Source organism: Cheilinus undulatus, linkage group 20, assembly GCF_018320785.1.
Source record: "Cheilinus undulatus linkage group 20, ASM1832078v1, whole genome shotgun sequence".
Lineage (NCBI taxonomy): Eukaryota > Metazoa > Chordata > Actinopteri > Labriformes > Labridae > Cheilinus > Cheilinus undulatus.
The window spans coordinates 28,399,163-28,425,262 of record NC_054884.1 but is presented as its reverse complement, the minus strand read 5'-3'; the positions used below and the strand labels follow the sequence as shown (position 1 = coordinate 28,425,262).

The following is a 26,100-nucleotide window of genomic DNA, read 5'->3' as shown; positions in this document are numbered from 1 at the left end:
AAATGAACAAACAAATGAGGAAAAATTGCCTTAAAGGGGGAGGGCTGTGAGATATCATTGAACCATCCTGCACTCACTTCTCAGCTCTCAGTTCTCTATCTCTGGTTATAAATGACTTCAGATTTGACGTTTCCAGTCCACAAACTTACAACAAAACAGGCTCTTTTATTCAAACAGTGAAGAAAGGAAAAGAAAAAATTGAGTTTTTGTTAAAGGAAGGCAGGGGGTGTATGTTGTCGCTGCTCCCATCAAGCAGAAAGGCGGGCGGTAGTTGTAGAGGCTCGCAGCCGGGCTCCACTTTGGAAGGCCCTCATAAATCCTGATTTGAGCAGGACGCTAACCAGAGGAGGAGAGGCACGTCAAGAGAGGGGGGAAAGGGGGGTGCTAGCACGCCTCTTAAAATGCTACGTCTGATTAAGTCTTCCCATTAGGTGACAGCTGAACTTTAACATTAATATGATAATATTGAAATAAGTGTGTTATTTACTTCAGCGGCAGAGGGGGGTGCAGGGGAGAAAAGAGGGAGGGAGGAGGGAATGATGAATGATTTCTGGACAGCTTTGGCTGACACGCCAGGAAACCTGACCCCCCCTCTGCCGCCGTTCTTCTCTTCCCATAATCAGACTTGACAAAATGGAGACATATGCAGAAATATTGGTTACAGTCGGCGTCACAGCCCTTCTCAGGCCGCCCCTCTCTTGTAAGTGCCGGCCGCCCTGTGAGACGCCCTCCAAATTGTCTACGGGCACTGAAGCATCTATTTCAATTGGCACTTCCTTCCTGGCCCCGGGATTTTACATTTAGTCGGTGTCATTTACATATTACTCTTAATCAAAATCCACAGTGGGCGACAGGGAGAAAAAAAAACAAGAAAGAGGGGAGCGAGAAACAAAACCGTGGCGTCACGGTTCAGGAACAGGCTCACAGGCACTTTATGAAATGGAGATGTGACAAGACATTATGGTGTGTGTGGCTGTGTGTGTGTGTTAGATAGCAGATGCATAGGATAATACAAAGACTATTGAAATATTTGCCTGTGAATGTGTTTGTGTGATTGTTGGAGGCTGCATTGTGCATAAACTCACAAGACAAAGAGTGCAAGTTGGATATGGGTTGTTAGTGCGTTTTTGTGAAAAACAAAGTCAAAGAGAAGAAAAGACTGGAGACATGCAGAGCGTGAACTTGTCTTTTTTAGCCTTTTTCAGCAGGATGCAATACGAGGCGACTCCTTTCTCAGTTTACCCTGGAACTTTAGACAAATACCAGAGCAGGCAGTCACTTTCTTACATAGTCTATTTTGTTCAGTTAGACTAAAAGTAACTTTGATGTTGTTATAAACAGTCTGACAGTCAGAACCAAAGATATTCAAACAGCAAACATGACCCTTAATGTATGTATGTAGATTAAAGGAATGAAAAGTAGCTGAAAAAGCTTTAATCACAATTTTTATTTTATATTTGACATTTCAAAAAATGTCAAATATCAAACAACTATTTTCTGATTAACCTGCATGCATTAACAACTAAAATATTCTTGTTAAAACTTTAATGATTGGAATTTTTTTCATCTTACATGGAAGCCCTAAGAGGACATGTATCCATATATTAAATTTACTTCATTTTCTTGTGATAACAATTGATTTTTTTTTAGATTCAAACGTACTTAACATACTATCTTTGGATAATTACATTGATTTTCCCATGATAACCTAATTTCTTAAGCTCTGAAGAAAACAAAAAAACGATAACTTGTTACCAGTACTCCCCAGGTACAGCCCAAATACTCAGGTGTTGGACGATTTCAGGAACATATGACACAATCATTTTTTTATATGTAAGTCATCATCATTTTTGATATGTTCTCAAGGGTCCTAATCCTTTTGAAACTAACACAGTGAATAACTTCCACTTTTGCCTCCTAAAAATGGCAAAAGTTGTTTAGTTTTAAATTACTATCACAAAGGAAGAAGAATTAAGAATAAAAGTTTAAAAGCGGCAGTAGGAGAAGAACATAGAAAGCAGGTTTTGTGGTTCTAGATATAGATTTTTATGTAATTGCAGAATAAAGTTCCAATTTAGTATAATGCACAGTAGTTCTCTTTACTCTGTAGTAAGTGTGGGTGTTTAGAGATCAGGTCATTTTCGGCTGCAAGAATGAGATTTTTATGTTGTGACCAGCAAGGTTCATCAAGTTTTTTTCTATCATCTATTTCTCCTTGCAGTTATCCTTCAAAACAAATACATTTTACCAGCCTTAAAGATGAAGGACTTCTGAGAAAACATTCAGGGCTAAAGCCCCTCACAACACCTGGTCTAAACACAGAGGTTAAGATATGTGCAAACATAACACGTTTCAAACAGAGGGATGAAAATGTACAGAGATGAGGAAGGTGTTTGAATCTTAACATTGGGTCTTTACTTTTTATTTTAATTATTAGATAATTAAAAGTGCAAAACTGTAGGTATGAGCCTTTTATTATGTCAGTGAAAACAGGTTTAAACTTGTATCAAAAATGTACAACCGCTCTGTATGTCATATAGTCTGTAATAGATTTATTTATATGAGCGTAGAATTAACTAGATGTGTACTTCTTCCCACTCCTTTTCAGATGTGTAAACTAAATCTTGGGTCTTTTAATTACGTGTATTGCAAAGAACTGTCTATTTCGTTTAATATTATTTTTCTGTATGAGCTTCTTGCTTTCTTTTAACAAGTTTGCCAAAGATTTCATCCTGAAAATCTAGTCTTGAAATAACCTCCCACAATAAAAGTGACTTTACAGTGACTTTTTATTCACAATAAAGTTGCATTAAAGTTGTTTTTAGTGTGAGGTAGTCGCATATTCATTTTCTAAATTGTATTTGTTAACACAGAAGATTGAGTGAAGTAAAATGTATGGGTTCACATCCTCATAGGGCTTTAATCGCTATCAATTTTTCAAAATTTGTTTATGTAATCCGTCCAACCTGTCTTTTTCAAAGAAAAAACACAAGTGCAGTTGCTGAAAAATGTGGGTTTTTTTTTTTATTTTATTCTAAATTAAGTTTGATGGTAATGACTTGAAGTAGGCTTGCAGCACAGTTAGAGCACCATACATAAAGAGAGAGTTGCAGAAACAGGGTCCCTACCTGCCTCTTACCTTCTCAGCATGCCAGTAAGGATGCGAGAACTCTTGCCCAGGTTGGCGTCTGTTTCTCTCAGCTGAGGAGACAAAAAAAAAAAAGGGAAAGTCTGATCAGCTTAACATCATCAAACAGCATAAAAATAACATGACCAACTCATCACACAGTTAAAAAAGCAAAGAAAGACTAACAACTAATTCTGTATCTAAGTCTCACAACATTAAAGTCCTTGCAATAACAACATTGAATCTGTAAGCTTGTGCAAGGCTATAGTGCTGCACAGCTTTGTACTACAGGCCTTAAGGCAAAGTAGTTTGCTCAAGGGCAATTTCAGAAGGCCCTCTGACACTCGACACTTTCTCCTTCCACCTAAAGTTGTTGGTTGGAAACAAGAGCCAAAGATCCTTTGATTAGGATTTTGCTTTTTTTTTTACCTTCAGGTTACTAGTTCACCTGTCGAGAGACAACTCTCCCTCCAAATCCTCTTTAAAAAAACTGCTAGATTACTAAAACCCTTGTTCTTTGTTTGCTGAAAAAACTTTGAATATGAAGCTGAAGGCAGATTCTAACTCATTTTATCAGAAGCTTTCGACTCATCTTGCTGTATGCAAACATTAGAATAGTGAAGGGAATAGATTGTTAGCTGCCCTTTAGTTTCAAAATATATAATAAGAGCAGGAAGTCCTTAAAGGCTTGTTACCTTGGATACATTTTCCCCATCTTTCCCGTTTTTTGCTCTGTCTCTGCCTTTTTTACTGTCTGGGGTCATGAAATGTTTTTTTCTTCCATCCTCTTATCAGCTGTGGGGACTTTCACTGGGGAAAGGAACTGGCAGAGATGTTGCAAACAAGGTGCGAGTGTGACTGTAAGAAACTGCTGACACGGCGCAGAGTGAGCTGCCACTAACGTCTACCTGTGGTCGCATATCTTTGGATGATGAGGGAGCGTGTGGAAGAATCTTTGCAGAGTTTCTCTCTCGAGTCAGCAGGGAGTCAGTCATCCTCATGTCTCTCTCAGATAATAACTGCCTTACTAATAAAGTCACTTTAACTCAGTAAGTTTTCATCACTGATTTGTAGTCTATTTATAATTTTCACGTCTTTATTTCAACTTTCCTCCCCTCTAAAGCAGTTCCAGCATCACTCCTTTTTCCTGTTTGTTCTGGCTCATCCTGCAGTCGTCTCTCACCCTCTCTTCCCTCCCCTCCTTTACTCCTACTTTCTTCCTCTTCTTCCATCCTTCCTTCCTTCCCCTCTGGCAGCCTAGGTTGGTGCGATTGCAGGTTTCAAGAGCCAAGGATGCATGTGGTACATGGTAGGAGGTGGGGGACCTGGGGTTTGGGCCCTCTGGCAAAGACAACAAGTCCTGCAGTTGCCTGATGTCTGCTTCTACCCACAGATCTGTCCCCCCTGATACTTCACACTTTCTCCCAAAATACATCTCTGAATCATTCCTTCTTTCCACTCCTCTTTCTCTCTCCACAGCCTCTCACAGCATCATGATTTTCTCTTTAACCTAGAATGGAAACCTACTGACATTTTAGTGCTGCTGAGAGTCTAAAATTATCATTGTCTGCCTGAGAACTAGGAACTAGAAGATGTTTTTAATGTATAGCTCATAAAGAAAACACTTGAAAGGTACCCTTGGTAGCACTGCATGATTAAAGGATGCATTTCCTTTCATGCAGTGCTTAAAAATTAAACTTATTTGCATTAAAACTATATATTTATTTGATTCCTTTACTTTAAATCTAGTGTAATACAGTAAAGAAAAAGGAAGATGTTTAACCCCAGAAAAAGTGCAAAAATGTTTATGTTTTAGGGAAAGTTTGCAGGCTTTCACTTTGATATGTCTGTGCTCTGAAATAACAGAAAACCACAAAAACAACAATTCAGGAACTTTAAAATTGTTAATATACACTCAAGTTAAAGACTGTTTTAAAAGAAAGGAAACAATCCACATAGAAGCCAAAGTCTTGTGTTTTTACCTCTTGTCACTGAGTTTAGTGGCCCTCATTTATCAAAGCTGTGTGGAAACAAGCACAACTTTGGATGTAGAAATCATCCAATGACAACGTCCACATACGAGTTATGAAACATGCGTATCTGACCAATCAAAGCGCACAAATGAGCAGGTGTTGACAATTAATGCCGCTAAAAATAACAGTCATTTAAGTAAAACCACCCTATATATCCACCATTCAGCCGGCCTCACGCCCAGAGTTTACAAAACTAAAATACCTGCTCCTTTTATTATAGTTCTTCTAGTCAGAGAAGAGAAGGAAAATTAAATATCATCATTTAATATTAAATGTTTGGTGAATTTAAAATTATTATGTAATACTAAATATATTAAAAATTGTCTTTTTTCACAATTTATAGACGCAATTCTTGCATACTGGTAAATTTCTGCCCATCAAAATGCTCCTCCAGCTGTTTGTATTGGTACCACTTACTTTTTCTGCCATGTTTTGCCCCATCTCTACATTTTAAAGTTGTGTTGATGCCTTCAATTCAAAATGAGCTAATATTTTCCATGAAATGGGAAAAATTTTTCAATTCAATTCAACTTTAAAAAAGTCTCAATTTCAACATCTGATATGTTTTTTATGTTCTGCTGTGAATAAAATATGAGTTTTTAAGATTTGCGTATCATTGAGTCTGTTTTTATTTACATTTTACTACGTGGCCCAACTTTTTTGAAATTGAGATTTTACATTTTTGATGCACATGTAGCATGTTGGCCTACGTTTTTAGGTCTGCAGAAGGTTCAAGGCTACACAACGTATATAGAATGCAGAAGCATAAATAAGTCTTCAGTTTGAGAATGTATTTACATTATCCACATTGTTTGGTTTCAAAAGGCTTCTTCAGAGACCAGCAAGTGATGTCACTGAGACTATGTCCACATTTAATACAGTCTTTGGAGTTTCTTTGAAGTTAAAGACCTTATGTGGACGTGAAAATAACAGGGAAGCTTTGAGCAAAGAGCTACAGAATAAATTTTATATGACAAAAAATAAAAATAATAATAATAATAAAAAGTTAGTTTCACCTCATGAGCTCAAATATATACAATTGACGATATGATGAAAGCTAATGAGTTATTAAGTTGTTTTTTAGATGGAATATGGTCCCATCTTAATCTGGATTGCTATTTTTTATTGTTTTCGTGGTTTCTTAGTGGTTAGGAAGCAACATGATTAAAAAAAGTTGTCCAATTCTGTCCATATATGTGACATGCAACATGGACGAAAACAACAAGAACACGGCTAATGCTAACAACATTAGCATAACAAAAATTCTGATATTCAAAATTTAAATCTTATTTATTGTTTTCTAAGGACATTAAGTACTAAATTTAGTGAACTAATACTAACTACTTCCCCTCTGCAACCTTGGTGTTTGTGAACTATCCAGGAGAAGTGTAACATTCTTCGATCTCTCAGAGGTTCAGTCAGCGGCAGGTTGCTTTGACCCAGTGTTGAAACCTTCCATTGACTTCTATTTGTACCATAAAAGGAAAACAAAAGGCCACACCCCCTGCTGAGTACAGAGCTTTGTGTGCCTGTGTGTACATTTTTGTGAGTTTTTACATTCATGTACTGGAATCTATGCTAAAACCAAACCTCTTTCAGCTCACATCTCTTTAATGCATAAAGAGTTGTTAACCAGCCCTTCCATCCTGTGTCTTTCCATCTTGATCTGCTTTCCTTTTGCCCCACAAACTGCCTTTAAAGCCCTCTTAGTGTGTGTATATGTGTGTGTACATGTAGTGGGGGGGTTCAGTAAAGAAGACTCATGGGAAGACAGGGGGAGAGAGAGAAAGCAAAAGAAAGAGAGAGCAGGTACTCTCAGTAGACACTGCAGACCGTTTTGAAAGGAGACGTTTGATTTTCCTTTGAAATCGCCCGAGCGAGGCCCTCTGCCATGTTGTGGTCTTTAAGCATTCTGCGTTCAGGTGCCGTCAAGACCGGGCCCCCTTCCTGTGTTTGGTCTTTTTCTGTGTCTGCCTACCTGTCTGTTTGGCTAGCATGGTGTAAGGAGGGGCAGTGTTCAAGATCGAGGGGGGATTCTTTGAGGGAAAGTGGAAAAGAGGGCTGAGGAGTGAAGGAGAGGAGGTGAGGAGGGATGGCAGCTGGCATGAGAAACAGCATTCAGGTGAGAGGAAGAAAATAGGTGTAGACAGGTTGAAATTTACCAACAACGTGGGCCCATAAAAAAGTGTATTTTTCTAAATGTCATAAACGTCCATTGTAATACTTTGGAATCTTATAATCAATAATGCAATAAAATAGAGTGTCTATAAAAATGTTTTAACACCCTTGGATTTTATAAAATCAACCATGGCCAATATATATATATATATATATATATATATATATATATATATATATATATATATATATAATTTTTTATTTTTTTTGACAAAGAAATGACTTAAAAGCTCATTAATGTCAAAGTGAAAACAGACTTCTACAAAGTAATGCCAATTTAATACAAATATGTAAAATATACTACATAAATATCCACCCCTTTAAGTCAGAGTTTAGTTAGATGCAACTTTGGCTGCAATCACAGCACTGAGTCTGTGTGGAAAGGTCTCAATCAGATTGCACATTTGGACACTACACTTTCTTACACACTCATTCATCTTTGTACAGCTGCTCAAGGTCTGTAAGGTTGGATGGGGATTGGGCATGAACAGACTTTTTCAAGTCCATCAGGAAGCATCCCCACAGCATGATGCTGCTACTGCCGTGCTTCACAGCGGGGATGGTGTGTTTGTGGTGTCCTCCAAACACAGCATCTTGTCTGATGGCTAAAAAGCACCATTTTGGTCTCTCCTCAGACCAAAGAACTTTCTTCCTCTTGACCATGGAGTCTCCCACATGCCTTTTGGCAAACTCTAGTCAGGATTTCATTTGAGTTTTTTTGTTCAACAGTGGCTCTCTTTGCCACTCTCATAAAGCTTTGACTGGTGAAGAACATGGGCAACAGTTGTTGTACGCAAAGCCTCTCCATCTCAGCTGCTGAAGCTTGTAACTCCTTCAGAGTAGTCATTGGTGTCTTGGTGGTCTCTCTCACTAGTCTCCTTCTTGCATGGTCACTCAGTTTGTGAGGACAGGCAGATTTACACATGTGCTATCTCTCTTCCATTTCTTAATGATGGATTTAACTGAACTCTGGGAGTTTTTTTGTATCCATCCCCCAACTTATACTTCTCAATAACCATTTCTCTGAGTTGCTTGGAGTGTCCTTTTGTTGTCATGGTGTAATGGTAGCCAGGGATACTGGTTAAGCAGTGACTGGGCCTTCCAGACACAGGTGTCTTTATACTACAATCACTCAAGACACATTCATTGCACTCAGGGGATCCCCATTTCACTAACTGTGAGACTACTAGCACCAACTGGCTAGACCTCTGATGAATTAGGTCTGTCACTTTAAGGGGGGTGAATATTTACACAGTAACTTATTTCACATCAAATGTTTTCAATTAATTGACATTACTTCGTAGAAATCTGTAGACAATTTTTTTCAATAAAGTCAAATTATATTGACCATGACTGATTTATAAAATCAATAAAAGGGTGAAACATCCAAGGTGGTCAGTATTTTCTATAGGCACTGTACATGCAGGAGAGAAAAACTAGGAAACTAGGACTAGATCAAACAGAACAAGTGAAGATGCTAAAGCAGTTAGTGTATTTATCATTGTTGCAATAGGGGGACGGATTTTGCTAAGAAGCCCCAGCGAATCATTGCACCCCTCATTCTGCCCCGCTGCAAATAACCTGAACCTAAACCATTTAAAGCATCTTTTTCAAACATATAGAGGGAGTTTAGGGACAATTTTTAAACTTTTACTCTCTGAAGGCCCTTAGAGTCTCTATTTGTAAATGACAATTTATAAATAAACTTGCATTGCCTTGTCTATCAAGCCTCAATCAAACCAAAATCCAAACAGTTTAGAGACTTTGTTGACCACATTATGAATGTTTACTGAAATTAATTTCTTACCCTTTAAGATGCCTTGTGTATGCAAATGAGTAAATACATTACAAGATAACATTGCTGCAGGGATTTGGGTTTCCACTCCTATTTATGGCTAAAAATCTGTGATGTTAAACTATGAATAATCACACTTTTTAACTACCATACATACACAATTCTAATGCCCAAGTGTGTAGTCCTGTTTTTGTATGTTTACTTGGCAGACCAAACAGAAGGTGGCGAATGTTGTCGTCGTTGCTAACCAGCTGTAACACCTTTATGGTCTCACAAACACTTGTTAGAATAGACAGATGAGTGTGTGCAGGTGGCATTTGGATGTACCCACCCTTTCTCTGGCTCTCTGGATCTTCTCACGGTCGCTGTGCAGGTTGGCAAGAATCTCTTGACCCACTTGTTCTGGAAGAGACACAGATGGAGAGATACAGCATGAGAAGAGGTACGTCTGACAGTTAGGAAAACAAAATGTGAAAATGTTGAAACTGATCATAAAAAAATAGAGACAGGAAGAAGACAAACAGCTTCAGTTGTATATGTGCAGTAATATTCTAAACCTTGTAAAACCATCATTGATAAGTATGGTCGCTAACAATTTGTTTTCATGTTTATCATGTATGCTTAACATTTAATTTAAGGCAATTTTGTTAAGAAAATGCAAAAACAATGTAGAGGGATCAAATCATGGCAAGCAGCTGGAAAACTGTGCAAACTTATGATGACTGGGCAGTATGGTGTCACCATCACATGATTAAAACTAATATTGTGCAAGATGTGGGCCAGACCAAAGCACTTGCAGATGTGCAGATTCCTCTTCACTTGTTTCATTCAATCCTTTTGAAAAATACCTCTTTAAGAGAGTCTAAAAAACACAATAAGAAAAATTATTATTTATTATAGGGGCACTGGATCAATATCAAGAGAGTAAGTTTTGTGTTTCCTTTCCTTTTGTGCACACTGGCACATGTGCACTCTCTTTTCCTCTCTCTCACTGAGATAATCATTTGAAAATAATACAAATCATCATAAGATAGCATCTAATATGGTAAAGTAATGTTTTGTTTTCTTTAAATCAGGTAAAGTAGGCTTTAAGTATTTATTGTTCACTGTTTGATCCCGAAGGTTGTATATGTTATGAACACAGGACTGTGTCTAGTATGGTTATGGTCCATGGATCATATCACTACAAGCTGTGCATGTTACAGTTTTACTTTAGAAAACACCCCAATGTAAGACCAAACAGTGTAAGGTTGTTAAAAAATGTGTTGTGTTAACTTAATCTGCAGAGTTTTCCCAGAATGCCTTTGAACATTAGACACTTTTGCACCCTGAGTGAAGTTACTGACTCAGTTAGAGAAGTCCTGCCTGTGGGGAGCAACTATACAGTGAATGCTGAACATCACAGAAGAGGAGTTTTCACTTAAAGTCACTTAAGTTGGTCCGCTTTGAGAGGCACAAATTTTCAACATTAAAGTATGTGATAGAACTAAGGGGAAATTACAGTGGATGAAGAATGAAAAGGACTTAAACATGTTATTTTGAGTAGGATACAAACAGAATTTTAAAGTGTAGTAAAGTTTCCACAGTGTAGTTTAACTTCAAAAGTCAAGTTAACCCAACATAAATGTCTGAGTGATGATTACTCACAGCATTTATTTCCACTACTTAAAAACATTGACATAATCAGTTTCAACAAAAATGTTGAGTATTTTCAGCTGGTTTGGTTTTAGAGTGTGCAGTCTATTACTGTAGCATAGTGCTATTACATTTCACGAAAGCATGGGCAGGTCTAAATATCAACCATGGCTATACCCCAGCTATGTTCTCTATGATCTAACATTTCCCCCAGTTGCAGGAATCTTACAGTGATTTTTGACAATAATCTCAAAGTGGATACACTTTGTACAGTCATGTTTTTATCAACTCAGGAAAATGTTCAAAATTTGCTTCCCAGAAACCAACTCGAAACTATAATACACGCCTTCATTTCAACTGCAATTCTCTGTACTCCTGCCTGTCTTAACATAATCTGCATAAATTATGGCGAGTCCCGAATGCAACAGCTATACTCCTCATCAAAAAAAGAAAGAGAGACCATATTACTTGTATTTCAGCCCCCCTCATTGGCTAACAGTTCATTTTAGAATTGATTTTAAAATTTTAATGATCACATTTAATGCACTTTGTGGTCTTAGCCCTACATTACTGATCTCCTCCCCCCTTAAGTCCTCAGCCAAGGGTCTGCAAACTGGTCTCCTGTCCAATCGAGCCTTCTGGGGGGGCTTTCACTTGGTCTGACTGAATTTTAACTGGATCTAAGTGGTTTGAACTTTTTTTTTCAATTTTGGGGGTCTGAATTCTTAAATTATTGCATTTTATTTACCTTTATCTTCTTGACTGATTGTTTTGGTAATTTTATTGAAGTTCTGCTGCTGTAATTCAGCTTTAATCTTGCCTATTTATTATGCTGTGAAGTATTTTGTAACTCTGTTTGGGAAAGTGCTTTATAAATAGAGTTATAATAATGACTATTTTTATTGTGTACCGAGGATATAGCATCATCATATCACTGCCTCACCTTGCACTAAGCAGTGAAATACATTTGTTTTGTATAGAAAGTACACTAGAAACAAATGAGATACACCTATCCTCTGTCTTCCTCAGGTATGTCTAAACAATGCAGGAATCCTGTGAAATGGAAAAAAATGATAAGATTTGATTTTAATAGAGAAAAATATTTTACGATGGTCAGATGTTTAAATGTTTATTCAGTAGGAAGTTTTTTTCCTCCGTGAAATGCTGTGGTAAATAGTTTTGAAGTAGTAGGCAACAATACCCCAGCATCCAGCCTGTCAGTGGGGTCCACTCAGCCAATGTAATATTCATTAAGCCATCCTTTTTTAAATGCCTCTCGTCAGTTGTTGATGTAAACACATTAACGTGCAGTTATAAAACATCCCCGACAAGGCACCTGACAAGCTTGTCAGTGGTCACTGTCATTTTCCCGTCCCTTGGGTTGAGGATGACAAAAGACAGCAAAAAACAGATGAGCCAAATAAGCCACCCCCCTTGACTAAAAAATAAAAACAGTGCTGCCATCAATGTAACCATACTGGTACAGCATTATTGTTTAAAAATGAGGGAGGCAGACGATGAATCAGGGAAAAAAAGGAAAAGAAGTGAAGAATCTTTGCATGGATCAAAGACAGGCTTTCAAGCGCACCAAACAAATCTGGAATAAACAACGCAGTTGCTGACTGTATTACACTACACAGGTGCCGCACACCAAAGGGCCCACGTGCTGAGCGCCTGTTTGGGGGGAGGCAGAGCAAAAATGGGCTACATCTGGCAGCAAAACAAGAGAGAGAGAGAGAGAGAGAGAAATGGAGAGAAAGAGATAGACAAGGAAAGGGGAACAGGGAAAAGTAGAAAAAAAAGTGAAAGCACTGTCAAATGAACGACACTCATCTCCCATTCATCCCATCCCTTTTTCCCCTCCTCACACTGTAACTGACTCAAATGTGTCTCTTCCTGCCTTCATTAATTTCTAATCTGGGACGAGACAGATTGAAGGATACCCAGATTAAACAGTGCAGTCAGACAGTCACATGTGACAAATAGGGCAGATTAAAAGACTGAGTGCAGGTATTAATAACCATAAAAATACAAGCCCTCCCCCGTCGCCATCCGAGAGAGAACAAGGGATAAACAGGAAGGGAGTTGTAGCGGAAATCTTCTGTTAAAGAGACAAATAAGCACATCTATCCATCTCTGTCAGGATGCTGTGTGTTTTTCTAAAATAAATGAGTGTGACAAGGACTGCAGCAGCGGAGGCTTTTTTATTTTGATGGCAAGTGCATTATTGGAAAGGTTTGCAGTGCGGAAAAAGATGGATGAAGTCGTCGGAGGAAAGGTGTTCAATGATGGCTTAGCGGTAGTACTGAGCAATCACTACACAGACTGAGTGAAACAAGGCAATTGTGATCTTCTGAAGGAGAACAGTACTGTGCAAGAATGTTGAGGTTTCAGGACTTAATTGGGATTTTAGTGCTGTCAAAATTACACGCTGATTAAATGAAAAAATGAAAGCAGATTAATTGCAATATAATGCCATTATTTACTGATCATAAAACCGTCCACATCAGCCTTTTAAACTTAATGGCAATGCCTACCAAGAGTTTCCTGGGCTTTAAAATTTGTATCATTTTTTTCCATTCAAGGCATTGATACTTTTTGGGATCGATAAATTAAACAGACTGACGTTCATCCCTCCTCTTCCCGTACCTATCTGCCTCAATGGTGAAGCTCTCACACACTTTAAACACATGAAGAAACATGCTTAGGTACATCCAAACTAGAAATATATCTACCAATGCATAATCAGTCATGTTTAACATACTGCTAAATTTTTCAGAAAGTGTTTTAGAGGTTTTTAAATGTATTTATGTTTGTTTATACATGTTTCAAGGTTGCCTTTTGTACAGAGATCCCCGCTGGGATTCATTTGCTCATGTGGATTAATGTTATTTTTGATGTTAAACACTTCTGCACCATGAGTGAAGTTACCCACTACGTTGGTCACCTCCTGCCTGTGGCAGATGAGTGTCTATAATATAGAGGGAAATGCAGACTCTCAACTCAGCTCTGTCTCTTGGCTCCATCCATATCATAAAACATCAGACTTTATCACAGTTGTTCAATCTGAGGTGGTTGTCCTATTAACTCTGAAAAGTGCTTTGCCCTGTGTGATAAAAAATACAAACAATTTAAATATACACCCAAAGTTAAAAAAGATAACACAAATGGTTTTAAAAATTCACTTTGTGTAAAAAAAAAAAAAAAAACAACAACACTATAAGTGTTAAAGTATTAACAACTCTGAAAGTGTGTTAATTCTAACACTATGGGAGTTCAATGAATACTGATGATTTTGCTGTGTAACCTATCCCAACCAGTGGTAGAAATAATGGGAAAACATTGCTTTTAATTGAGATAATACTTGCATGAAAACGTCAATAAATAAATGAATAAACAAATAAATAAATCAACAAATACTTTTCCAATACACAAAAAATAACGCCTATCTCTAAAACCTCTTTCCAGATATTTATTTATTTTCTTGGATGAAATAAAGTGAAAGAAAATACATCCTTTCTACTCCAAAGTTAATATTTTAACTGCATCCCTCAAGAATAACTTTCCTGTAAAATCATTTGCAGTCATCCTCAGCTGAGCTGTTTGGATGGCTTTAGAAAAATTCTCACTGGTTTTAAAGATTACTATTTTCTTACCTGTGAGGCCTTTTAGATTTTAACACTGCTATACCTGTTTGAATGTACTCAAACACTTTCCCTGAAAGAGAAGCAAATGCAGCATGAAAAGAGCATCTAAAAATGGAAAAATATTGAAACGTGCCCTCAAAACAATAACTGAAAAATGGCTTCATATTTCACTTGTTAAAATTAGTCTTACTTTTGGAATATCCTTTACAATAAGAATATCTGCTAACATATTTTTTTTGTGTTTCTATAGAGCATGAAACAATTTACTCTTTGCCTTTCTGACTCCTTTAGCTTGTCTCAGCATCATACAGGATTATTATGAAACAAACACAGATCGTTTTTCTTCTTGCTAGAACAGAGAGAAGTGAACAATCTGCATTAAAAGGGAACACCTTTTTTATAAATAGTGAACACTAAAAAAAGTCTGTCTTATTATATTAATACACACTATTAGATGAATATAAATCTTAGAGCATTAAAGACACAACTTCTGCTAAAATTCAGAGACTGATTCTTATGTAAAATCAGTAAGAGTCAGAGGAATATTTTCTTGTTTTGTTATGGTTTTTCCTGTTTGTTCGTCCATTTAGATTCCCTCTAGTCATCCAAAATCCCTCACCATTCCTGTCAGGTTTTCCCCACGACACTGGGCCATCAGAGCCATACACAACACCTCCCCTGGGAATATTTTGATTTTGTTGTCTTTATCATGTATCTTCTCTTGCGTTACTCATTCTCTGGCATGTATCTACATTTCCATTCATCTTGTTTAAGCCCTGCTGTCCAGTCGTCTTTGTAAGACTTCATTAGGTACTAAGAAGAAGAGCTTGTACGGCAACAAAGAAAAAAACAAACAGGAATCACGTGTGGAAGAAAAATGAAAGATTCCTGAGTTAAAACTGCTCCAAAATAGTGAGAGAAATCCTCATCTTGTCAATCAAAATCACATTTATCCTTAACTTGATACAGAAAAGTAACACACTCTAAAAATGCTAAAAACTCAGTGAACTTTTCCCTCCCAAAACACCATCCTCCCCCCTGTAAAAACTGCTTTTATAATGACATTTAATGCATGAAATTTGCTAAATTAACATGCTACAAATTTAAGTGAACACATCATCATAAACAACACAAAACCAAAAATATAAAATATGTATGACAGGACAAAATGGTGTGATTCTTCATCAGTTAAAGGTGTACTGTTAATAAAACACAAAGCAGGAGAGGAGAAATCTTTTACCGTAAATGCCCCTGACTTGTTGCTCGTTAGCTTATAAAATATTCCCCTCCTGTTTAAACAGCTATTAACAATTTAAATAACCCCGGCCCAGAGGCCTTGCTCTGACTCACTTGTTAAAGATCCTCATCCCCCGAGGTCCATTTAACAAGCCCATTATTCCATTACATTACACTCGCAACCAGCAGCAGCACCACAGAGCCTTCATTTAACTCACTCCTCTAATGTAAACGTAGAAAAGAATTAGTATAGGAAAGTTGAAGACGGAAATGAGGTTGAGGAGGGAATCAAGTCAGAGTCAGGGATTAGAACGACGGTTGACATGACAGAAGACGGCTCTGTTTAATCTCATAACAATCCACTGTTATAATAATATAATAGGGTGTTAGGAACATATATTAGCTGCACAATTAACTTCACGAGTGTTTGTAATGTAATTTATAACACTAGAATAAGGTTGATAAAACAAACCAAAGTGTCCTTAAGTGGCTGTCTGCTATGACTCATCTGTACAGCTCCAATTAACAGGGAAACACATAAAACAATAAGAAACCAGCAAACTTTAAATAAAGAACAAAACCTTTCTTAGGTTAAGGGTTGTTACAGTAGCTGAATTTTAAACTATGTGATACTAGTAAAAACAAAACTTTATTTTTCAATACCACGGCACACAAACTAAGGTGGAAAAAAGGCACCGCTTTTCGCCTCCATATACCAACCTAACATTGAAGCATATGGACGCAGCATCATGCCGTGGGGTTGTTTTTCATCAGCAGGGACTGGGAGACAAATGGCACCAACATATAATAGGATTCATTTCATCCCAGCGCACCTGTTTTATGAAAGTGATGTTTTGTAAAGTTCTGGCACTTTTCAATATCATGGATCACTGGATTAAAGGAGACTATATCATTCCAAAACACATGATAGTGAAAAGAAGCAAAGTTTGACATTTTTTGCTAATGTTTTGATAATGATACTAAGCTGAACTACATGGCTTACTTTAATTATTGTCAAATATGTTCAGTTAAATATCTTTGCATTGTGGATGGTTGGACCATTAACCATTCTGGTCGACTTTAGAGTTTTTTTTTATTTTTTCATTTTCAGCTTTAATGTCATGAAACTTTGCAGACCAAAATATAAAAAACATAGAAAGTGTTGAATAAATAAAACATAAAATAATGGATTCTTCCTGTTATCAATCGGGATGTATTAAATCATTGGCATGTTGTTGGTATTTGCAGATTTTAGCTTGAACAGCTAGTATCACAGTATTTTCTACAGAATGACTGTACTTGGGCGATGGGGCAGCAGAGCAGGTTATCCCATCGCCTTACTCCATTTTATTTTTTGTCTGTTTCTGCTCTTTGGACAGTGTTCATCAGCAGTATGTTGTAAAAGGCACTCAAATTAGATTACTTGCCTTCTGAAATGTTTCACTGGATATTCCATGCTCATAGTGGGTTGGCAGCATGTATGAAGCTTAATGTTGAAGAGATGACATACTTAAACTTCAAAATGTGTTCTAAAGTGTGAAGTTTTAGGACTCAACCACAGGTCTATATCAGTATTGGCTAAAATTGATCTGTAAATATCTGCCTATTAGATATCAGCTTAAATCAAATTATCATCATGAACAACAGATAGATTACTATAATGCATATTACTAGAAGGAAAACAGATGTTTTGTTTCATTCACAATTTTCTTCAATAAGGATAAATGTAATGTGAAGGCACTTCCAGCATCATGCTGGAAGCAGTCTCAGAATTTGCAGTTGGATGGAAGTAGCGCTACAGAGCATGTGCATCCTGGCACCGCTTTCAGCACAATCCAGAAGTGCCTTCTTAAGTGCATTTATCCTTTTTATGAGAAATTTAAAAAGGAAAACAAAACTTGTCAGTTTAGTAAAAACATCTTATGAGGTGCCGATTTTATTGAAGAGAGTCTTCAATTCAAAACAAGTAGTGGAATCACTGGAAATGCTGAGTTGGGGGTCCACGTTAGAAAGGTGAGTTTTGGTGACACATCCTGTTACAACTACAAAAATTAAGCATTTCTCTAATTTTGAAAATTTTAGTAAATATTTAATATACTGTAGGACCTCAATTAAAAAAGTATATGTATATATAACATAAGAATGGTCGCTTTTTAAACTAATATAGATATTTCAGTGCAAAAATTATTTTCAGGAAGGAAAAAATAAACAAGAAGAACTGAAATTTTGCACCTTATTGTGAAGGAATTTTAAAAAAATGGCTGTTTATTCACAAAGTGATTGACTTTCATTTCTTTATAAAAACTAGAAAATAATTAATGGTACAATGGTATTGTGATTAAGTGTATCATGATGCGAAACGTATTGTGAGTTGAGTTTATCACCAGATTCCTACAAACTACCCATTTCTATCACTCCTGGCTAAGAAAATTATAAATCAGAGTTCCAACAATGCCAGCTCCATCCATCCCTCCGTAGCCTTCAAATTCCTCCAGTGTACGAACACATTATAATTGGAGCCATCATCTATTTTACAGCACCTGCTTCAGTGCAGTTACACTCTGTCTGTCTCTGTCTCCTTCTCTGTGTCTTTTTTTTTTTTTGTCTCCCCCGAGCTGAAAGGGTACAAGACCTGACAGTGGTGTTGCTCTGAGGCCGGCCTGGCTCCTTTTCATTAAGCAGTTGAGACCACTTTTTGAAGGTTACCACACACACCACTTGTATCCGGACACAAGCCACACACTCCAACAAACGGGGCTATGGAAGCCCATGGGAGGGTTGACGGGGAAGTGAGGAGGAGCCTGATAAATGTTAGACCATACATTTCCTCTTCCTCTCTGCACACACACAGTGCTGAAGTCAACTTATCTGCCTGTGACTCCCTGGTGAATAAAGTTACCTATCTTTGTACACTTCCAGAGAAGCTCTTTTTTAAGGACTTCTCAAGTCTACAACTGCCTGGTGACACACTTTCATCACCCCCATCAAAGTTGTACCCACACTGGGATGTATTTGTAATGCTGAGCCCACAGGCCATGAGGCTAGCGCCTTCGCACTGAGATAGAGCTGAAACATAAAGAGGTGCCAAGTGCTGGGTCACAGGGGGGGCAGGTAGCATCTGGGGGGGTTTAACAATGTTATGACAGATAACTTAGAATAATAACAAACTCTACTGCATGTTGATCGGGAAATGTTGCCATGCTGGACCGGCAGGATTTAGGAGGTAAGGAGATTCCTGGTGTTAGGGGTAGAGAGTCATTATTAGTAGAACTGGATGATTAGAGATGCCTAAATGCCACACCTAGACCTAGAGTGCAAAAAAGCCTTCCAACACAAATAAAAAAAAAAAAAAAAAACATACAATAGATGGAAAAAAACAAACAAACAAACTGATGGACGATGGTTTAAGACAGTCATACTGAACATAGTATTAGGGCTGCTCAATTAGGGTAAAAATCATGATGACAATCATGCTGAGTGATGTTGAGATCGTTAGTTTTATATACCACTTCATATCTGAATTTCAAATGACTAGATTATTTTGTCATGTGCCTTGGAGGCAGCCGCAACCTTGTAACAAAGTCCGAAAGTTTTTTTTCATTGTTCCAGGTCAGACTACTCAAAACCAGAGTGGTTCCATATCACCTCGCACCTTTTTGGTCTCTGCTCCTCACTTAAATTAAAGTGAGAGCTGTTTTGGTGGGATAGGCAAAACAGAGCTTCATAACATCCTATATTTTGATTAAACATTCACCATTCCTTTAAAAAGTTATAAATTCATTTTGAGTTTATTTTGTATATATTGTGGGGTTTTTTTTAGTTAACAGATTTTTGTAAACGCAACCTTTTCTATTTCATGGCATATATTTGCAAGTCAAACAGAGATTTCTCTATCATCACTTATAAAGTCATTCAAGGCAAGATTCTATCACTTTCCTTGTCAAAGTAGTTAATTTTCATGTTGTTTTTTTTGCTGTTGTAGCAAAAACTCTAATTACTAACTTTATTCTGAAGGACTGGATATGTGGACACTCGCTATTTGTTGTACCAAAAGAACAAAATGAGTCAAGAAAGAAAGTTCTAGGTTTTCTGCATCTTTAACTTGAAAAATAATCCACAGCCTGATTATGAAGGGCAAAACTAAGTTACCCTAATGTCTCTAAATCCTAGGTGAAAGTCAAAAGTCCAAATTTTCTGTGTGCAACAGTTTGAGAAAGGAATGCATAGTACTGGGCCTTTGCCGATATTGATACCGATACTTAATTGCAATTCAGACCAAAAACTTCAGTCCTCAAGACATAATCTGAAGTTCAAGCATATATAAATGAACAAATGTCATTCTGTAAAAATGTAAAGTTTATGGAATGATGATGAATAAAAAAAAAGATTTTAGCTGAAGTAAGTCGGATGATCTCGCCTTAAACTCCACTAACTAACTTGTTTGTACAGCCAGTATTCACAGCTGAAATAGGCAGATTTTATAGATAAACTATCAGTTGTAAATATTGTCAGAAATTTTCATGTGTAATTCACATTTTAAGCTTATATCTGCTTTTACCGATATCATGCAAATGATATCAGGCATCCCTAGTTTGAGTTGATCATTTTACTATATCCCATTTTTGTGTCTTGTATAACCTGTGTGATTTTGTTTGTTGTTGGAGTTGAAACTGTGTATTTCTCTTATTCATGGCAAAGTCACCTTTGATCTCAATGGCACAAACCTGGTTAAATAAGAGCCAGATTAGATTAATAAAAAAAACGCCCCTTTTGTAAAAGGTAGACAGTAGTGTTTCCTATACCTATTTCTGTATTTTTTAATCTCTTACAAATACCAAATCACCTGATACCACCACACAGTAACTGTCACTTGAGAACTGAGACCAGTTTACTTTGGTAGGGGATAACTGTAACAGATCAGTGCATTTACTGGTGAAATTACTGATACCATTAATAGCATACCAACAGTAGCAACTGTGTCCAAGTACTTGTAAAATTGTCTGCCAACGATTCTAAGCTCAACCATGTTGTTCCATTAATAACCACATTTATTTTCTCCAAAGCAGATATGACTTTTAGCCATAATGTCATTATTACTAAAGGTACACTTATTACAATCTACATGAGGCTGAAATGATGGTGCTCCTGTAGAAGACAGAAGTTCATATCTTATCAACCGTGTTTTTAGAAAAACTTGGTTTATTCACAATCTCAAGGGAAAAAACCAACTACCTATAATACTAGAGTGTCAAAGGGACATCTCAATATAAATGATTACATCTCACTGAACTTGGGCTGTTGATGACGTCTTTACAGGCCATCTATGCAACAAGTTTCAAAAGCAGCCAGTTGTGTTTAATTAAGGAATTGTGATGGATTAAGGGACATGTAGTCCCTTCATCTGGGAGAAAATGGGTACATAGTCTTGTGCCTTTGATTTAATTCCCCTCTGTTTCCCAATAAAGTTATTGGAGAAAATCAAATGTTTTTAAGTCATTAATATTATAGCTGGTCAATTCGGTTTAAAATGTTGATATGCAAATATCTAGTGACATTTCGATGGAAGACTTTAATGGGGGCCAAAAGGGGGTGGTCACTGTTGATCTCCATTGGGCTTCACTGAGATTTCCATCAAATGCACCAATCCCAACCCATAATGTGTAGCACTTCCTAAAAGACCACACTTCTCAACATGTGACTATCAGGTATTTTAAAACACTGATGTTAGAAGTGTAATGTTAGTCAAAGCGAGAAAAATGTCAACAATAGTTGGTGTTTTCTGCCAAAAAATGACACTGTGGTATCACCACTACTCGAGTTTGGCTTGTTGGTATTGGTTCATGTAATTATAAGAAATCCATAGTCCTCAGTATTTGCATTCCCCCCCGCTGTGTGTTGAACATGGATTACTCTTCAGCAGCACAGTGCATGGTTATTTTTTTTGAGGTGAGACACCCCAACTGGCCTGTTCTTACAAGAGTCCAAGCATCTTAACGGACCAAAACAAGTAATATTCCGGGCAGGGAGAAGCACGGCCATAGCAGTCTATCCTGACTTAGCCCATGCACCGGCGCTTCCCTTTGCATGTGTATGAGCGGTGGTGGGCAGTCAGGGTGGATTTCTGGGGCCTTTCTTCACTCCGCCAGGCTCTGTTTTATTCATCGCCTGCGCCCTGACCCCGCAGAGCTCCTGTTCTGACAAATCACTTCTGATTAAGACAGATCTCTGTTAGTCAGCCACTCAACTTGGCCTATTCATCATTCCATAGAAAATATCCCTCTCTCCTACCCCCTCATCCCTCCTCCTCCTCCCGGCTCGTTTGCCTGTCCGTCAGACCGGAGCAAGGCGCAAAAGAAATTTCCGCCGCTGTTTTAAATGGCTGATTATAGACAATTGGTGGATGGAGAGACGTAAGAGCGTCTTATGGGTGATAAGACGCAGGTTTAATGGGTATAAATGACCGGGCCTGTAGGAGAGCAGCTGGTAATAGAACCATTTGTTTAAAGCTGAGCCGGGGTGGAGAGAATTGAAAGCTGCATTTTCCTTCCATTTGAGCTCCCCCTCCCCTTTTCCCTTCACCTAAGCCTCAAAGTCAAATTCTCAGATCACCAGATTTACATTTCCTTTAAACTGCAAAGTCCCCTTCACCTTCAATTCGATGAGAATTGATGAGGCTTGGAAGAGAATAGTTTGTTTTACACTTATGAAATCAGCCATACCTATATATCCCTGTGGACACAGCTGTAGAAACAGTCACTCTTATATTACACTGCTTCAGGAGTTAGGGACAATGAAAACAGTATATTTAGGGAAACTTTAATTACCAGTACACTCAAATGTCTTAAAGCATTCATATGCAAAGTTAAGCTATAATAAACAGCAAACTCCGTATACTGTGCCAAAGAATCCTGACAGCCACAAAGCTATTGTGTTAAAATTTCTAACAAACCAGATTAAATTAACCTGAACGAGAACCCGAGGGCTGAGAAAAAGGAGGGGGTGAGCACAGAATGAGGGGTTCCTACAAGCAAATTGCCTGGACTTAATCAACCAGTCTTACTGAACCATCCAAATGAAAACTAATGGACTTGGGCGCTCGCTGTGATTGCCCCACGAGCAACAATGTGCGGGCAGCAGCCCCACTTTCTGAGGTCCTCAATTAAAAACCAAGGAATTTCTACAGACGACTGGTCAGCCCATACACCTTCTTCTTCTGTGTGTCTCCTGATTGGTCAATTGTGAAGCTCAATCAGAGCGGACTTATTAATTCCATTTCCAGTGTTGGGAACATGATTTTTATGTGTTGATTAAACTTGGTCAAAATCGTAAAAAATGTATGAAGTGAAGAATTAAAAGTCAAATTGAAATGAGCTAATTCGTGTATGCATTATTCATAATGCTGACATTTGTGTCACACAATTGTGCCGGCAACATTGCAACTACAATATAAAAAAATAAATAGCACATGAATGGAAATAAAAACACTAGTACATCAAACTTCATTCAGCCGTAGTCAACCTAATTAAAAATATAAGAGTTTAAGTGCTATAGTGTGCAACTTATATAATTAGATTTCATTAACAGTTGTATAAATGATGGTCCAAAGCGGATTTGCATTGTGATAAATTAATTGCCATGAAGGTCAAAGTAGATGTTGGATGTGGAGGAAATATTAAGCCAATTTGAGCTCAATCGTGACGTAAAAACCCGCTGAAAACAACATGTCAGCTGGTCCTAATCAAACACAACATCTGATTTAACAACCCCCAATGGAACTGACGGAGGAGAAAAGTTTGTCGGACTCGGGGAGGGATGTACGGAGGAGGGAGGGAGGAAGAAAGAGAAAACTTGACGTTCCTCTGGTTCGTTTTCAACAGTTTAGGAGCGTTAATCATCACATTACTGTTGATTAAAGGCTTTTTACGTCTCTAATCAGAACGTTGACAGGCAGATCAAAGAGCGAAACACAAATTTCTTGCCTTTTAATTATCTGTACAACACCACACCTCGGGCAGCTCTTCCCCTGCCTATCTCCTCAAACTCAGCGAAAGACTGCGAAAGGAAGATCTAACACTCTACAAGAGTTCATTATCCAATAAAATGGGAGATTGGGGGGAGAGGAATACACACATATAATTACATACCCACACATGCACACAAAGCTTTAAGGCTTTATGATTAGTGAAGACCTGGGGGAGGCCTGCAGTCTTCTTTATTAACATGTCCCAAAATGGAACACCTTAATTATGTTTGTCAAAATCGGACTTGGCGTCAAGCTCATTTGCATGTTTTGACAAGGCCTGTTGGGAGCCCCCCTCCTCTCTGTATTTTCCTTCAGAGCGCTTGGAGTATTTAGCGCTTTTCAACACCTACTGATAATAGGGTTTTGTTGCTTAATGAATGAAATAACTTGTTAAATGTGCTTGTTGGATTTCGCCCACCCAGCCCCTACTGTTTGTGAGTTAAAGTTAGAGCTGATGAAAAACATTGAGTGAAGTACACACAAAGGAGCCTCAACACTGTCTCCATCGACGCTTGATCACGACGCCTGTTCAAAACTGATGAGGATGTGACGCCTCGCGCAGCCCGACTGTTCCTGCCCAGCTGTTCCCTGTCAAGTGGTTTGGACATGAAAAATCGATGCTACTTTTAGAAAAAGATTTGGCATCGCTTTGGAGGTTCTCACATGTTCCTTAGCACATTCTTCGCTACAACAGATTGCTTACCTGACTCAAGATCACATCCTATTTGAATATAAGAAAGCAACAGACCGCTCCTTCCCTTCCCCCCATTAGCTGCTAACTAGATGAATCCTCGTTACGTCGATGATATGTAAAACAAGCATGGTCGGAAACAAACAAACAATCTGTGGGGACACGGGACTGTCGGCGGCAATTTAGCATTGGAGGAAAAGGAGGGCATGAAAGCGAGACTTCAAACATTAGCCTGAATGGAAGGCGCAGGCCATTAGAAGTGGTTGCACTGACAGGATCTGACAGTTGGAAACACTTAAAGATTATTTTCCTCAAACTTTGAATTCATTAATACTCATGAGCTGAGGAAAGGCTCCAAAAACACAGGCATAAAAAAGGACTGGGCTCAGTGTTGATGCTGGCTGGAGAGTGACAGGTTGCACCGCTGAGGCCAGTTCAGTCTCTGTGAATGAAGCCCATTTTCATGGTGCTAATCAGCATTGTTACCAGTTTCCTGGTTTCATGTCTTCTCAATGAAATTTGATTTTGGAGCATAAAGCCTTTTTTTACTCTTTTCCTTTTACATTCAGTACATCAATGAATGCAAACTAATGATGGATGATTTACCAAGAAATCTCCATGTTAACTGAGCTAATTTGACAATACAGTCTTGTGAAAGTGTTGTTCCTCTTGGTTCGGTGATTCAAAAAGGCCTTTTGTTGATTTTTGGAATGGCTGGTTTTAAAGCATGAGAACTACTGGAGCCTTTGGTGAAACCAAAATTAGTGACTAAGGGGTCTGTGTCCATTTACACTGCTCTTTTTTCTTTTTCTCTTATGATGGCAGTGCCTATTATCCATACGCAACAAATACAGTAGAGCATTTCCAGCACCAAAACGCCCACGATGTCAGCTGTTTTGGGTCGCTTTGCTCACTGAGTTCTCAGATGAAAATTGTTAAACTTTTTGAACATGTTTGTGCCATAAATTAAACTTTTCCCTCACTGACTAAGAAGATGTCGCACTTATGATGGCTGCTTAGTCATCAACAATGGCAAAGAAGACTGTAGTCTGACTCGTCCATTAAGGCAGTGGTTCACAAATTTTCAGCCTGTGCCCTCAAAAATAAGAGTGCCAAATTTTTAGGAGTTTTTGTACACATTACTTACATTCAGGATAATCTCACCTAATAGCTATAGTTTCATTCTAAACTGAACTCATTATAAGGATAATTTATAATAGAAAAAATATATCACTTTAAATCATTTTAAATTTCTCTTTTTTTATAGCAAGTATCCCGCGACCCTTCCTTAGTGTCTCCCGACCCCCACTCTGGGAGACACTTAAGGGGGGCAGACTGAGAGATAATAATGACAATTTTGGGTCAGATTCCTGCAACCAAAGTCAGCAAAGGTCCGATTATTAGTTGATTCTAAAGATTATTTTGTCAAATTTTCCTGTGGTATGTGGCGTTTTAAGATGGATCTTTTCCTCTCCTCTCCTCCTAGCTTGGAAAACAATCAGAGCGACTCATAAATCTTTGACAGTTGAGTTTATGATCAAAAATCCTAGTGAGCTAACCTGACATCCCAAATGAATGTTTAACATGTCCATTGCATGGGATATATTTCATAATTACAACATGTTAAGGAAAACCAGGACTGTTCAGAAAGTTCTCAGAAAGTGTTTAGAGGAACATCCTGTCACATTTGTGACAGACCAATCAGAGTGACAAGACAAGATAAGGTGGTGGGCAT

General features: G+C 37.9%; 1 protein-coding gene across 4 annotated transcripts in view; it reads right to left on the bottom strand.

Moving 5' to 3' along the window:
• The window catches only part of vti1a (vesicle transport through interaction with t-SNAREs 1A), a 211,702-nt gene that overhangs the window by 64,425 nt on the left and 121,177 nt on the right, over window positions 1-26,100 (bottom strand). For 2 of the 4 annotated variants that reach the window (XM_041815451.1, XM_041815452.1), the window contains 2 exons: window positions 9,465-9,535; window positions 3,129-3,201 (listed from right to left, as the gene is read on the bottom strand). In XM_041815451.1, the coding sequence (XP_041671385.1) occupies window positions 3,136-3,201; window positions 9,465-9,535 (137 nt within the window). In that variant the 3' untranslated portion in view covers window positions 3,129-3,135. The remainder of the gene's footprint in view (window positions 1-3,128; window positions 3,202-9,464; window positions 9,536-26,100) is intronic. The other 2 variants (XM_041815449.1, XM_041815450.1) reach the window with 1 other exon arrangement.